This window comes from Rhinopithecus roxellana, chromosome 4 (assembly GCF_007565055.1).
Source record: "Rhinopithecus roxellana isolate Shanxi Qingling chromosome 4, ASM756505v1, whole genome shotgun sequence".
Lineage (NCBI taxonomy): Eukaryota > Metazoa > Chordata > Mammalia > Primates > Cercopithecidae > Rhinopithecus > Rhinopithecus roxellana.
In genome coordinates, this window is record NC_044552.1 from 164,233,151 (window position 1) to 164,249,529 (window position 16,379).

The following is a 16,379-nucleotide window of genomic DNA, read 5'->3' on the forward strand; positions in this document are numbered from 1 at the left end:
TTTAATATTGTCAAAGTCGAAGGTTGATTTCTCTCTCTAGTGCTGCAAGAGAGGATGACAGGCTGTAGGTTGTGATGAAGCAATGTGAGTCAAAGCAGAATCCTTGCTTTTGTTGGAGAGCACTGGGCATATAAAGACTCCGGGCGTATTTGTCAAAAGAACAGAGGGTGGAAGGAAAGGAAGATGATCTGGCAGTCAGGTAACACCAACCCCAAGTCTCCACTGACCGCTCCCACCTAAAGAGAGCACAGATTATAGTTTGCCCCCATGAGATTGCCATTTTGGGTTGGAAGATTGTCGCAATTTCATTTTTCACTTAAACAAACAAACTTCTGTTGCCCTACTGCTAGGTATGAGATGAGTAATCGTCAGGGACGCGTTTAAATTACAAAATAAAGGTAAACGGGAGAGAAAGAATCTTTCCTCGGGGTTGAGGCAAGATCCTCCAGGGCTGGGAGACCCAGGAGTGCGGGCCACTGTGCGTCCACAAGCAGAGGGTGCGTGATGAGATGGGATCTTTCCTCAAATGCTGAGAAGAGCCCTCACCAAACCCTCGGAAGGTTCCCGGAATAAAAAGCCCGGTCCCTGCTGTGCAAAGACTGAGCGGTACTCCGGGATACTTTTTCCCTGTTTCGGGGGTGCAGAGTCCAGGCCGCGCGGCCGGGTGCCCCAATAGTGTACCTTGAAAGTAGGGATGGGGCCAGTTACTGCTGCACTTTCCCTGCAGAAGAGAGTGAGCCTTCCCAGGATCTTTCTGGGAGCTCTGAGTGTGAAAACGGTCCTCCGACCAGCCCAGGTTGAGAGAACGGGAGGGAGGGGGAAGCTGTGGGGGGTCCAGGGCGTGACGGGCGCAGGTGAGAAAGTGAGTTCCGAGGGAGCATCTGCCCGGACCGCAGACAGGTGGAGAAACGCAGTCCCACCGCGGCCCGCCGCGGCCCCCGGGCGGTCTAGGCTGTACCTTTGCGCGGCGTCCCTTCGCTGAGCCAGGGCACTCCGGAGCTTGCGGCCTCCTTCCCCGCCCCTGCGGCCCCCGGTCCCAGCCCCGCCCCGCCCCGCCCCGGGCTGGGGCTCCGCTGGGGAACCGGCCGAGCGGCGCCGCGGAGGTGTCCGGCGTCCAGGAGGATGGCCAAGGTCCCGGAGCTAGAAAACACCTTCCTGCAGGCGCAGCCTGCGCCCCAACTGTCCCCGGGGATCCAGGAAGACTGCTGTGTGCAGCTTCTGGGCAAGGGCTTGCTAGTCTATCCGGAAGAAAGAGTGTACCTGGAGGCCGAAGCGCAACCCGGGGACGAGCAGGGCGGCGGGGAGAAAGGCGAAGACCTGGAGCTGCCGGGGGCAGTGAAATCAGGTGAGTGCTCTGCCGCATCCGGAGCTGCGAAGGGGACGAGAACGTATTCTAAGAAGGGCACCCAATAATCATAACGCATCCCAAACATAAGGCAGATGTAGAATGTTCTGTCCAAATCTTTGTATTTCCTCAGTAAAATGTCAAGCAGAGACTGTCAACTCTAAGGGATTTTGCATAACTCCCCTTTCCTCCCCTCCGCCACCACCCCAGTAGGCTACTGCTTTGAAGTTAAGGTACACTTAGAGGCTACTTAGTTGATTTTATATTCTGTTTTTCTTTATCATTCCTTCAACTGGCAATCAGAAATGCACTTAAACAATGGTAACTTTTCCTCTGAAGAAGACGATGCCGACAACCACGACAGCAAAACCAAAGCAGCAGATCAATACCTGTCTCAGAAGAAAACCATCACGCAGATTGTGAAGGATAAAAAGAAGCAGACACAGCTCACGCTGCAGTGGTGAGACTCGCCCGCAGGGTACACTGAAGCACCTGTTGACGTTTGAACAGCTAGCGTCTTCAGGATCTTTGTTTTTCACAATTTACTTCTTCCTCAAACTTTTTGGGAAAGTTTAAAAACCAATTAGAATTTAACCCAGATTTTTTTTTCACTGAATTTTTAGTATAGAGACTGATACAAGTGCTGATGAAGGATTTGCATTACAAATAAAAACCACATTACGTTGTTCCTTATTTACTAAAACCACATTTTCTTCAAATGTAAGCATTGATGAACGTTTTTAATGATGTATTGGCTTAACATGCAATCAGTTCAGTCCTTACATGTTTGTTATTTGATAGTTTTTGAGTTTATAAAATACGATTCTTAAAAACAACTTAAAACGAGGAAGGATCTTGACACTGTCTTTATTCATAAGAGAGCAAATTAAAAATAGTGTATACTCTATAAGACGAAATGTGTTTGAAGTAGAAGACATAGAAAAATCGCTTAAGATATCACTACTAATTTAAATAGATGTTCAACTATTTTTATAGCATCTTCATATATGATTTATAATAATAAAATATTACAAATTGGTTTTGTGGAAAATATTTTAAAACCAAGAATTTATCAGTAGGATTTCCACATAGAGTGAACATTTTGTAATATCTATCTAAAAGAAAGAGGGCTCTAAAGTAAAAACATTATATTAAACTTCCCTACATAGTAGGAAGAAATAGGAGCATACATTTCCTCACAAATTCCATGTAAAAAACAAACTAATAAAAAGGATTACATATTTACTGATTAGTTACATAACCTAATTTTATGTAGAGTATGACCTAAGGAGCCTTAGAAAAATACAATATAAAGAACTAGTAAATTTTATTTTTATTATTTATTTAAAGATTAAATTACAATTTACATATAGTTTTTTTTGTGATTATATGCTTGAACCCTTTCAAATATTTGAAATATAAGCCAAGTATCATCTAAAGTTGGAGTTTAACTATTGAAGTTGACGTCGTGTTTACTAGTTATGAATATACTAGAGCAGTTAAGTAATTGAGTTAAATATCAGGGATATTTAGGATACAACTATTTGCAGCAGGATAACTGGGGCAAAAGTATTTTGATTTCAGATATATTATTGAGCTGTTTTGAATGATAACTCATTTTTTCCATTTAAATTGAGTGTGTGGAAATATACATGTTTCTTTTATGAATAAATGTATACATAAATATGTATAAATTAAGATCAAAGAAAAAGTTGTACCCCAAATGAACATCATACTTATGTCTAGGATGATTCAATATTTTGAAGACAAGGACAATGCCTACTACAACAATCTCAAAATAGCAAAATGAAATGTGAACATTATGTACTTGTAATTAAAATATAATTTTTAAAAAGGTAAACATTTCTCATAAAAGTTTTCAAAGTTTTGAAATTATCACACATCATTTTTGTTTGAATTTTTCACATTCTGTTCTAAAAATGAATATTATACATTTTAAAAAAGTGAGTTACTCATATTTTGAGAATTTTTTTAAGGTTATAGATTATTTCAGGGCTGTTAAAAACTAGAACTGAAAATCAAAGTGAAAAAGCTGGCTGATTAATTCCAGTTTTCTCTATCAACTAGTATGTCATCTGATTTTATGTACATATATTGATTTCATATTTTGAAACACTAGATCTTAGTTTTTTTTTTTTTTTGTTCTTCATTAAAAAAAATGGGTGACTGATATTTTACCTGTTCAGGGAATACTTTCTTTAGTCTTTATCTTGTATACATTAGGATATTTTAAATCAAGTCTTTGAAGGGTTTCATCCAATTTTAATCTGCAGACTCTATATTGCATCATTTCCGCATTATAACAAATATTATCTTACTATACATAAAATTGGTATAAGTAAATTTTAGTCAAAATCACCTACTGAACTGTTAGGAAAACTGGGAATGGAATCTAAAAGTTTAATTTGTACATGCTGTTTAGAAAGTTGTAACACTAATATGTATTTATTACATTTATATAAGTTATGCTTAGTTGCAAATTAAATGGAATTACTCCAAATTTTCAAAGGTTATATAGTTATTTTTATAATATAAAGTTGAAGGTGTATATGTTATGTTTGGAGATATCCATAGAGAATTACATTATCTTTTAAGTGTATAGGATGTTTTAGATAATTATAGTACTGATCACAGTAGTGAAAAGTATAGGAATAGAAATATATCAATGTCATTTGAGACTTAAGTAAAATGGTTGATTCTCCTGTGTTTTGCAAGTAAATGCATCATTGTCCTTCCCTAATTATTTAGGGCTCAGAACTAGGTTTTAAATGAAAGTGAGAGAATGTAAGCATTTGCCAGCCTGAAGCTTGGCAGCCCTTTAGTACTAAGAATGTTTTTTAAAATACCCATCATCTTCAATTTCACCATTCATATTTATATGTCACAGAGCAAATCATGATGAACCATGAGGTTTATATAGAAGACCTAATATTTGTGATGTGGACCAGGCATGGTTTTATGTTGACCATGATATTTTAACTGTACTAGCAGATTTTTCACTGGGGTTTTTGTACTTCTAACATTAATCCTTATAATTTGATTTTTAAAAATATCCAGAATAAAGGAAGTCTACTTATGTCTACTCATTACCTCATTTGTATAGAGTCCGTATTCAGAATGGGTAATAAGTCAATGAGAAAGTTGAAGGAAAAAGAAATAAAATATTTGGCCTAACATTTGTTCCTTTTTCTTAGGCTTGAAGAGAATTACATTGTATGTGAAGGAGTTTGCTTACCACGGTGCATTCTTTATGCACACTACTTAGATTTCTGTAGGAAAGAGAAATTAGAGCCAGCCTGTGCGGCCACCTTTGGAAAGGTAAACGACACATATTGGCTATAGTGACTTATAACTAAAGTCATGTCAGGCAGATAGCATGAAAACAAATTCATCTGTGCAAGTTCTCTTAGAGAATATTGAGACATTTGTTTTGCAGGCAGACATTGTCTTAAGGACTCTGTTTGGAATTGCTGTATGTTTATAACTTGATTTTGAATATTAGAACCCTAACTATTAGAAGATCTAATGTAAATTTAAGTCAAGCTTCATTTAAGCAGTAGCATTTCCCTTCAAAGAGGGATGCATTAAAGTGTATAGTGGCCTGTGTTAAGAAGCAGAATTAAATGGAAGTGACAAGTCTCTTGCTAATGCAATTAGTGGTTAGTGGTTATCCTTACTTAGCTAGTCCAAATATATGAATTTTTAAATAGGTTTTAAAATGTACTAAAAGTTCTCCTAATTCTCCATTTCTATATTTACATCCCAAACCCCAAGATTTTATGATGGGATGGGTTAGAATTCTCTCATTTAAAAATACTTTCTTCTACCCAACCAGTATGGTTAGGATGGGAATCTGTATAACTGACATTACTATGCATATATATATATATATATATAGAGAGAGAGAGAGAGAGAGAGAGAGAGATCATTTTGAGAATCAATATCAATCTCTTAAGAAAGCCTTGTTCTTTAAGATTCATGTCATACTGTGTTTGAGAACCTAGGATATCCCAGAAAAACTTTAGGAAGCTTGGGTCTCAAATATTGTCTTTTACAAATTGAAATCCAGATTCTAACCTGTAGAGGGACTCATTGTCCAGAAAATAATGAACACTATGGTCCAGCTTCTCATTAAAAAAAAAATAGTTTATTTTAACCTATCTATTTACAGAGCGAGTGTGATATTATACATTGTAATGAGGTAATCTAGGTTCTAGCCTAGACTGGACTAATTTATTGTGAGACCTTCTGAAAAGTGCTTAATCTCTTTAAAATTCTGTTTACTCATTCTATTAAATGAGGAGTTTGGATAAGACAACTTCTAATATCCATATTAACATTACCATTTTGTGAGTCCACCTTATGGGAATAATTCTTAACTGTTTGGCAGTCATGAAGCACCTTGAAAACCTGGTAAAACTATAGACCCAGCCTCCAATAAATTAACACATACATATTTTGCCATCGAGCTCTCTAAAGTTCATGTATGGATCTTCAAATATTGAGTTTAAAATGGTTTTCTGTAGAAGACTTTTTAAACAATTTTTAATCAGATCCTAATTTTAGCAAATTTAGAGAAAGGAACATACAAACCAAAAATTTTATAACATTACAATGGAGATACAGTAAGGCAGAGAGAGTTTTATATGTCCTTTTGGGTTGGGAATAGATTTTAAATTCTGGGTACATCTCTGTATGGAATTATATGAAGAGACCCAAATCTTCTCACTCCATACATAAATAAAGTAATAATTGCTTTGGTAGTACCATCAAGCAAAAGCAGATATTAGTATCATCTGCCTTGGAAATCAAGACAAGGTCAGTAGAGCACTTCAATAAAAAAAGTACTTCCCTGCCTCTGCCGATGTATTGCTTATCAATATGTGTAAGTTATTACTTTTTCCAGACTAAGTATTCACTCACAGTTCATTCAGAGGTCAACATTTACTTTCCCCAAGTAATTGGCTATGAGTGGCTTACATTAGAACCATATACTTTCTAAAACCTAAAGTAATCCTTTTTCTTTTTAGACAATTCGCCAGAAGTTTCCCCTCCTAACAACAAGGCGGCTTGGAACAAGAGGTCATTCAAAGTAAGATACTAATGAACATATGTCAGATTCTGCTCTTGTGCATGAAGATTGACATAAATGTAAAATAACTATTGTCTTTGTCAGTACAAAGAGAACCAGGTATTCTCTTGATGAAACAGACTTTTATCAACTGTGAGAACTGAAAAAAACAAAAAGTAGATTTTAGAATAATGTTTAAAAGGCAAATTTTACATATGAAAATAATAATATATTATTATTTCTGCTGAAATAATTTAAATGAGTCATTTTCATAATCTTGAAGTCATTACTGAAGGCACCAGTGTCACGAAGGAGGAATGTATGAGACTAACTATAGTGAACCAAGCAGATTCCACAAGGCTCCCAAAGAGCAAGGCCCAAACCAGGGGTTAAAGAGCTTCGAGTAGGAAGGAAGTGCCTTAGCAAGCTTCGGGTTCTTCCTCTAGTTTTCTTTCCCAGAAAATAATTTCTTGATATCTCCTTCTTTTCTCTTCAAGACAAATGACATACACAAATGACCTGTTTGGTCATCTCTTAATGTAAATATAAACATAAAATAAGCTGTCACACATTATCTTTAAATTTTCCTCTGTGTTGTGGCAGTCTCTGGAGAATGCCCAAGTACAGTTTCTCATTCAACAGCTATTTTCTCTGTGTGCTGTGTTTTTACTTTCTCCTTTCCTTCTGCCTATAAGCATGTCCAGATCTCCTTTATGCTGAGAAGGAAAAAAGCTCCAACCTTCATGATTGCTCCAGTATTTCCGCCTTTGAATTGTTGCTTCCCTTACCACTGATCACATCCCTCTGACCTAGTCCATTTCTCTACCTGGGCAAAAATCCAATGGCTGGTTTTTACTGTTACCCATCTTCCTTGGCTCCTGGCTAGCATTTGAACCAACTGATAATGCCCTCTTAAAATAAATAAATACAGAAAACTACTTCTATAGCTTCTCTGTCATTGTATTATCCAGGCCCTCTTCCCTCTTCTACTGCTTGTTTCTAGCTTGTTCACTGCCTCTTTCTGCCCTGACATCACATCCAGCACTGACAAATGAAAGTATAATGTGGCCACATATTCAATTCAAAAAAGTCTGGAAGCCACATTTAAAAAGTAAAAAGGAAAAAGCAAAGTTAATTTTAATGTTTTATGTAATCCAATTTATTCAAAACATTATTATCTCACTATGGAATCAATATAAAAATCATTAATCAGATATTTTACATTCTTCCTTCCATACTACGTTTTTGAAATCTAGTGTGTATTTTACAATTACATCACATCTCACTTTAGACTAGCCACATTTCCTGTGCTTACACCCACATATGGCCAGTGGCTTTATTGCTTTATTGGATAGCTCAGCTTTAGACACTTGCCAAAAAATAGGTCCTACTTTTTGAATTCTTTTGAATATGCCTCTCCTCATTGCTACTTTCATAGCCTGGCCTTGGCTCTGTCTTTCTTGTCCATTCATGCGATTTTTCCAGACTAACCTTTTAAAGTTCAGATTCAATCATATCTCTTCTATGTTCAAAACCTCTGCTGGCTCATAATTTCTATTATTAATGACAAACTTTCCTCAACTTGACATTCAAGGTCCGTCAGGATTTAGTCCAAGTTCATTTTACTATGTCACCTATTTCTCACTTTCTAGCATGTAGCCTATATGCTCACCAAGCAATCATCCCAGTAACCTTTGATTCACTCCAACTGTCAGTCTTTTGTTTAAGTTTATGCTGTCTCCCCCTGGAGAATGCCTTTTCCCCTATATGTGTGTTGAAATTTTACCCATTTGAAAGAATGTCTCTTGAACTTCTTCCTTTAGATCTTTTCTTAGTCCATTGATTTATTGTAGGCTCCTTCTCTGCACCCTATGGCAGTTTGTTGGTACCTATCTTAATGTGAAATTAACTTATCTCCTACTCGAAACAGATAATACATATTTTGAGGACAGAAACTTTGTCTTATTCACTTTTATATCCTTTCTGTTGGCCAATACATGATAGAGTACCAATTAATACTTATTTAATTGATTGCAATTAATGTTAACATTATCGTGGCCTGGAAAGAGGAAATAAAATGCCAGATTCGAAAAGGCAAAATTGGTCCCTTCTTTCTAACCAAGTCAACTTTATTTCAAAGTTTGATCAGTTTAACTGACCGGTGTCTACTCAATTTGATTCCTACCGAATTGTGTAGGTTGGGGAAAGATCAGATAGTGTTTAAAGTAAATAGATAGAGGGAAAAGAGGCAAAGCAATGAAGAGAAACCCTCTTGACAGGATCTACAAGAGAGTGGGCTGGCAGGCTGCAGGGAAAGTCAATTAATCCTAGAAGGAGCCTTTAGGATTAGAGATGAATCATTAACCCTGTCCTTTGTGTCACAGTGGGGCTCTAGTACTTAGGTTGATGTAACAACATGGGGTGACTTTGGGCAATTTATTCGAATCCAAGAGCCATAGATGTGCCCAACAGCAAGGCATTAACAATTTGAATTTTTTTTCCTGCTGTACTGATATGCCATTTGATTTTTGTGACATGACTTTTTTGGTGTCTTTGTATCATAGAGAAAAATTAATTTTCCATATTTAAACTACATATGGTAAAAAATATAGCAAAATGTAGTTTGTATATCTTGTAAACAATAATTTTTTGATATAATTATTCTTAGCTAGGTATGTTTCTGCCTTTATTTCTAAGAAATATGCTTAGCTTTTATCTTGGAAGATAGAATATCAAAAGGCAGTATAGCCTAATGGTTAGGGATATAGACTTTAAAGTTGGACAACTTTAAACATGAATCTGATGTTTCCATGTATAGCTGTGTGACACCAGCTTTCCAGCTGGTGATTTATTGTAGGATTATTCAGCTTTTCACTAGTAAAGTGGATATGCAATACCTTATAAGATTGTTGTGAGAGTTAAATGAGATAAAGTACAGGAATGAACATAGGAGTGAATATACCTTCAACCCCACTATCCTTAATCATAAAAGATTAATGACTCAATCTAAAAAAATCTGCAATACAATTAAAAGTTATTATTTATTGAGTACTACACACACACAGATACATGCACTCATCTCTAATCCTTGCAATAACGATAGAAGGTAGGAATTCCTGTATTACAAATGAGTAAATTGCATTTCAAAAGTTATTGGCTTGCCCAAGGCCACACAGATAATACACAATAACAGTGTTGGCATTTGAATCAGTTTACCTGATTCTAAAGTTTATGTTTTATCTACTAGTAAAAGTTGGGAAGCCTACTACTTTTTTTCCAATATCAATCGTATCAACAAATAATTGTTTATTTCTGACATATAAGTTTTATTAAGTTTTTTTTTTTTTTTTTTTTTTACAGATCTAACAGTTCTTAAACTTTATTAATACATTAGATTCTTCTTCAGAGAACAAACACTTTACCACGCCACAATCATAAGGCGTTTAATTTAGAGGTGTTTGTGTTTTATCTAACAGCAAATTTGTAGCACAAACACAATTTTATTTTCTGCCTTTTAATGTTAGTTCTAAACATTTCTCTGTTACATATTATCTTTGGAAACATTTCTAATGGCTGTTTATTATTTCATAAACTTACATTTTATAAAAAATATTTTTATGTCTATGGAAATACAAACAATTGAATGAAAGACAGAAATATAAAGTAAGCATATCTTAGAAAATCAGGGAATCATAATTTCTCCAAATTTTACTAGTAATTTTGCAAAATGTCTTTTATTGTTATTGTAGTGTTTAATACAGTACTTTTAGCATAGTATTACTAAACATTCATTGAATTATTTAAAAAATATAAATAAATGTGATATTTATTTTAACATCATTGGATTGCATACTAACATATACAAACATTGTGAAACTGTTCTGATGATGATTACTTAAAAAATGAGTTTTCAATTTGTGCCAAATTATTATAGGATAGCTAGAGTATGTCCAGTCATCTCATTGGGGACTATCAGACAGAATTTATTTTAGATTATAATTGACTCAAAAAGTTCTCCTGTACTCTGGGCATGAGATAGCACCTCCTTTTTAAAAATTGTTCTTAGATGTCTTTGAGGTTCATGAAGCAATGTCACTCTCCAAATTTTACTGGTCCCTATATAAAACCCAAAGTTTGGAAAACACTAATCTCTGTGACAAAGAGACGATTAGTAGGGCCTAAAAATCATGAATGAATGTGGTGTCTATTTTCAAGTTCTATTTTCCTAAGTTTTGAAATAACTGGCTATTAATTACAGTAATGTCTTCACAACTCTCACATTTGTGCATGTGCTACTTCTTTCCCTCACTAAAAGTGAAAGATGAAAAAGTTTGACTGTATAAAATGAGCCCAAAATTTATTCAATTGAATGGAAGAGATAAAATATTTAAAACAGGTATATTAAAACAAAAAAATAGGCCAGATATGGTGGCTCACTCCTGTAATCCCAGCACTTTGGGAGCTGAGGCAGGAGGATCATGAAGTCAAGAGATTGAGACCATCCTGGCCAACAGGGTGAAACCCTGTCTCTACTAAAAATATAAAAATTAGCTGGGTGTGGTGGTGTGCACCTGTAGTCCCAGCTACTCAGGAAGCTGAGGCAGGAGAATCACTTGAACCTGAGAGGCAGAGGTTGCTGTGAGCTGAGATCGTACCACTGCACTCCAGCCTGGAGACAGAGAGAGACTCTATCTCAAACCAAAACAAAACAAAAATAAAAAAATAATAAAACAAAAAAATCTAAACACACAGGATCACTATGTAGGCCCAGATTTCATCCACTGTCAAAATTAGGAACAATTAAAAATGGAATAATTTGTTTTCAGTGGCAAGTTCAATGTTCCACATGGGAGGCCACTGCTCTGATGCTTATGGAAAAATAATCTCTGAAGATGAACATGAGGGCTCAGGAAGCCTCACTCTAGGGCACCTAACAAGAGTGCTTTAGGGACAAAGCCAGTCAATTTGCAGGCAGATTAGCAGCTCAGCTCTCTATCCAGTTCCTTCACAATTACCATCCCCTGCCAGCCAAGAAAACCAGCAACCCCAGCAGTGGACACTCTACATTCCCAATACCAAGATAAAAACTGACTTTACTTTCATGTTTCTTCTTTTCTTCCCTTTAATTTTGCTACCAATCCCAAAAATACATACCTGGTTTTATTATCTGTAATATTTTTTAATTCAGGTTTTAAATAAATAAAAATGAAACAAAGTTCTGTAAGTATAATAAGGAAGAATAATTCATGCATCTTTTATGGTTATGAATGCATTGAGAATAATCAGTCTATTCCTACTGACATTAATGTACAAAGTGTGATGCTAAAGAGTTTTTGAGATGCAAAGAATTGTAAAATAGGGTGCCTGCTGGCAAAGAACTTTCACTATTCATCTTAATTGTTTAATAAGCATTTTACTGAGGGTCCCGTTACTAACTAGGCCCTCAGATACAATGATAAGCAAAAACCTTGTATCCTACCCTTGCTCAGAATGGCTTGGCTAAGTAAGGGAGAACATAATGGAGCCCACAAATAGATTTTACGCACATGGTAGACTGTTTGATTTTAAGTTACATTTTAATTTTTTGTAGACTTTGATCAGCCAAATCTTGGTTTTCAGACATGATAGACAAAAGCTATTATCTTATTTATTAGTAGTGATTTAGTGGGTTAATAAAACTGATATGGCAGCTGCTCTTATCGTAGCGAGTTATTGCAAGTCCCTGAACAGCTTAATCCCATCATTTCCTTATCAGTTATCATTTGTGTAGTGTAAACTAACATCAGGGCTACTAGCTTAGTGGGAACATATGTTTCAGGAATTCTATATAAAGACTGAAATGGAAAAGAAGAAATATAGATGCAGGTACAAATTGCTCAGCAAATGAAGAAAAGTATTAGGCATGAGGTAAATATTTTAGTAGTAAAAAAGAACAGCAATAATTTCATTTGTCATATTAAAAGTCTGTTATATTTTAATAACATGTTCATATTAAAATGTGGCTACAAGCATTAATTATTTTTCTTTATTCATAAATTTTAAATCAGATCTGTCATTTGACATAAGATTGAGGAAAGTTGCTAATAAATGAACACACTTTTCTTAGATAATCATAGAAGCTGCTTTTGTGACACATTTTCTTGGAAAAATTAGCTAATCATTCCCAGGATTTTTTGAGCATTTATCATATATTTTCTTTAATAGAAATGGATAATAATCATATAGGGAGAAGGAACTGTGAAATGTTTGGGAATCTTTATTCAGAGTAACCTATAGGATAAGCATTAGGTAGTGTTACATAAATTTAAACAACTATTTCTTCCACAGTGAGACAAACCTCACTTTTTATTTAACATACACCAGCATATCTTCTTGTTATATTACAGTATGCATGGTAAATACTCCCTAGCAAGATTTATTTTAGGGTCGTCTATTAACTACAAAATAATGCTATAAAATATTGCAAGTGAGATGAAAAATTTGTGTACACTTTGCATGAACTGTCTCTCCCCAGTTTTATGAGGTTTATCTTTAGTGACTAGGAAGACAGAAAGCTGCTCATTTATTATCTCTTCTCTGTTCTCAAAGACACTAAATCACTCGGATGACAACATGTACCTAGTTAGACTAAAAGGAAGATTAAAGGGAAAAGGTTATTTTGTTGGCTCCAGAAGAAACAGGGTATGAAATGTGCTAAAGCATTACAGTGGTCATTGCAAAATACTGAGGTTTGTATTGCTAGCAACAGTCTTTCCACCAGAGTACACCAATTTCATGCCCTTTATATATATTGTTTAGGTACACAACTTTTGTTCAATCTCAGTGTTTTACTGATGACCTGGAAATGCAGTGTCAGAAGGTGGTTATTGAAAACACTCAGCTTTAAGAAAATTTGTTTTATTGATTTCTAAATTCCTAGAGGAACAGATTGATTTAACCAGTAAATGTGTGAGGGTTTTTCTTCATAGTAATTTTTAGTGAAGAATACAGTGAAGGGAAAGATAAAATTCTCATCCTCTAAATCTTAGAGTTTAGTATGGGAGGTAAGCCATGTATTATTAGAGATATGCCAATGATACAAGGACAAAGTTGTATAGGGTAAATGACCAAGAGAGGAGTTCAGGGAGTTCAGGAGTTTTCCCTGAGATATCAAGCAAAGCTTCATGTGTTAAAAATATGCCTTAAAGTATGATTCAGAAACGAGGACCTGATGGAAGAAGGGCTGTCCCAATGGAGAGTTAAAAAAACCAAAGGCAACACCATGGCTATGGCAAGCTATTTATGAAAATCCAGTCATCCTAATAGTAATGGTCAAGTTTATATAGTACTTGTGATAGGGTTAAAGGAGTTAGTAGACTTCCTTGCATCATGTTAGATAAGAGATTCTTTAATTTCTACCAAATTTTAAATTGTGGTGATATGTTTAAGTATACGATATTATACGAATTCTCTTGATGGGCAAAATTTTATGGTTTTGTGACACATTGTTATTTTTAATTTTTCAAGTTATTCATTCATTTATCTAACAAATGTTTATTAATTTCCTATTATAGGGAGCTTACATTCTGGGAGTTTATATATGGAATGTCAAATATGAAACATCCAGATCAGTGGTGTGGGTCTTAATAATTCATGTTAGTTATCTATGCTTACATTACTCCTGCCAAACAAGAATAAAGAGTGTGTGTGCGTGAAGGCAGATATATTTGAACTACATTTCACTAGAACTTTCTAATTGTAAATAAAATTGCAATACAAAAGAGAGATATCTTTTGCATCTTGAGTGTGGAGGCAATATGGTTTGTGGAATCATGGGTTTAAATTTTGCCTTCAAACCTGTAACATTTTTAAACAAATCACATAATTTTTGAACGTCTGTTTTGGATTGGGGATATTGCTCTACTTGCAGGCTGCTGTGAAAATTTGAGATCATGTATACATACAATTCTTTGCATGTAATAGATGTTCAAAAATGGTAACTATTTCTATCATGACTCATTATCACCTGCTTCAATGGTAGCAAATATTAATTTGGTATTACAATTCTCTCTTTGCATTATTGTTCCCTCACAAGACTGTCAACTCCTCCAGAGACTTCCTCCACCTCTCTTTGAATCCTCAGCACATAGCACACAGTAAGCACTGAATACATGTAGGAAAAAAAAAGAGTGTACTCTTTCACTGGTTCTCTATCTCCTGTCATGTATATAAGATTGTATTGATAGTATATGCTCAGCTACATCAACATATCTAAAATCTAAGGCATTGCTAATAGGAAAAGGATATGCCGTTTCTCTCTTGTAGAGCCGAATGTAGCTGACCAAGTCATTTTCTTCAGGTGTCAGTTTGTGTGTGGGTTTATGGTGTTATTTACATTTGACTGATACATAAAATGCATACATTAATTAAAAAGCACCTTTTTAAGGTATATATAAAATAGTTACTTTTGGAATATAAATATTTTGGATATAGGTAGAGGCAGTAAATATTTCTATTTGTAAAGATATTCTGTCCTAATGACTGGGGACAGAAATAAGGGGGCCAAATAATATAGTCATTTATAACAATAAGAAACATGTTGCATAATAAAACATTCTATCCTTAAAAGTCGTAAGAAAAAAGTTACACATCTATATTAGTTAGAATTTATTTGGTCTTAAAACGTAGCAATTTTTTAAAAATGTGAATATCAGGTGGTTTTAAAAACTGCAAGTAAAATGTGCCTCAGTGCTGGTCAGTGTAGTCACTCTTCCATGACAGCAGGCATCAGGAGGCCATAGACTTGGGAAGGATTTGGAAACATGAATATTCCTGATCAGATTTTCAATGTCTGTTTTGTTCATCATTGTCCTAACAACTAGCATAGTGGTCAGGGCACAGTATCTACTCTAATATTTATTGAACTCATGGTCATCTCTTTGACTTGTCTTGTGATTTTTGTATACCACCTGTGAAGACAGTGTAGTTTGTTCTCAATCTGCATGGCAAACCATTTTACCACACTGAAAAGAGGATCAGAGTTGAGAAGCAAGAAAATTGAAGTTATAATAAAAGAAGCTTATACATTTTTAAGCCAATGTTTAACATGTATTGCTTTAGCAAGTGGCTAAAATGTAGTTATTTAAGCTATAACGCTTATGAACAAACAGTAAGCTTTGCAGAAAGAACATGAAATTACAACATCTTTCCATTCTAATGGATCTCTGTTTTCAAACATTACTTGATTTATTTCTTCTAATATATAAACATTTCTTTTGGTATCTTAGTTCTAAAATCTAACAAATGAAATATTAGTAATTATTTCAGATTCTGGCTTATTAACTAATTCTATGAATATATGTGACTATCATCTAAATCTGCTGTTTATTTTCACAGTTTTAAATATTTCCCTTATCTATATCTATTAATATGGCTCCTTCGGTAAAGTCTTTATGACTTAAGTAAGCTTCTTTCTTTTCATTTTTAATTAGAGACATAACTCAGTTCAATATTTTGAAGTTTCCATTAAGTTTTCTATTTCCTTCATTTCTCCCTTTGTTCCATTATACCTTAGAGGTTCTTTTTTTCCATCTACCACAGGATTTAGTTTTCTGTACTGTAAAAACAAGCAGTTATGAGGCTCCTTTTTTCAGGTTAGCAGACTATAATTATACGTCTACCAAAATTGAGGACTTGAAAACATCTTCTCAGTCTTCCAGAATCATAAAATATCCTCATTTATCTTGACCACCATATATTATTGTTTCCCAAATATAACAACTCTTTCTGAAAACATTTGTTATAATATTTGTTGCTGCTGTTGTTGTTTTGATGTTTAAAAATCCTTTTTCCTTCATCTCCAATGACCTTGAATCAATAGAGGCAAGTTTGCTGCCACAGTCCTGCCCTTAGAACCTGAGAAGAGAGAAGCCATTTCTGGGCCTCCCAATTTGGAGGGCTCAT

General features: G+C 35.0%; 1 protein-coding gene across 1 annotated transcript in view; it reads left to right on the forward strand.

Moving 5' to 3' along the window:
* Nucleotides 1-1,122: 1,122 nt before the first annotated feature.
* Nucleotides 1,123-16,379, forward strand: part of RFX6 (regulatory factor X6) — a 56,059-nt gene continuing 40,802 nt past the window's right edge. The window contains 4 exon segments of the mRNA XM_030929289.1: nt 1,123-1,345; nt 1,649-1,805; nt 4,561-4,684; nt 6,397-6,458. Coding sequence (XP_030785149.1) covers nt 1,123-1,345; nt 1,649-1,805; nt 4,561-4,684; nt 6,397-6,458 — 566 coding nt within the window.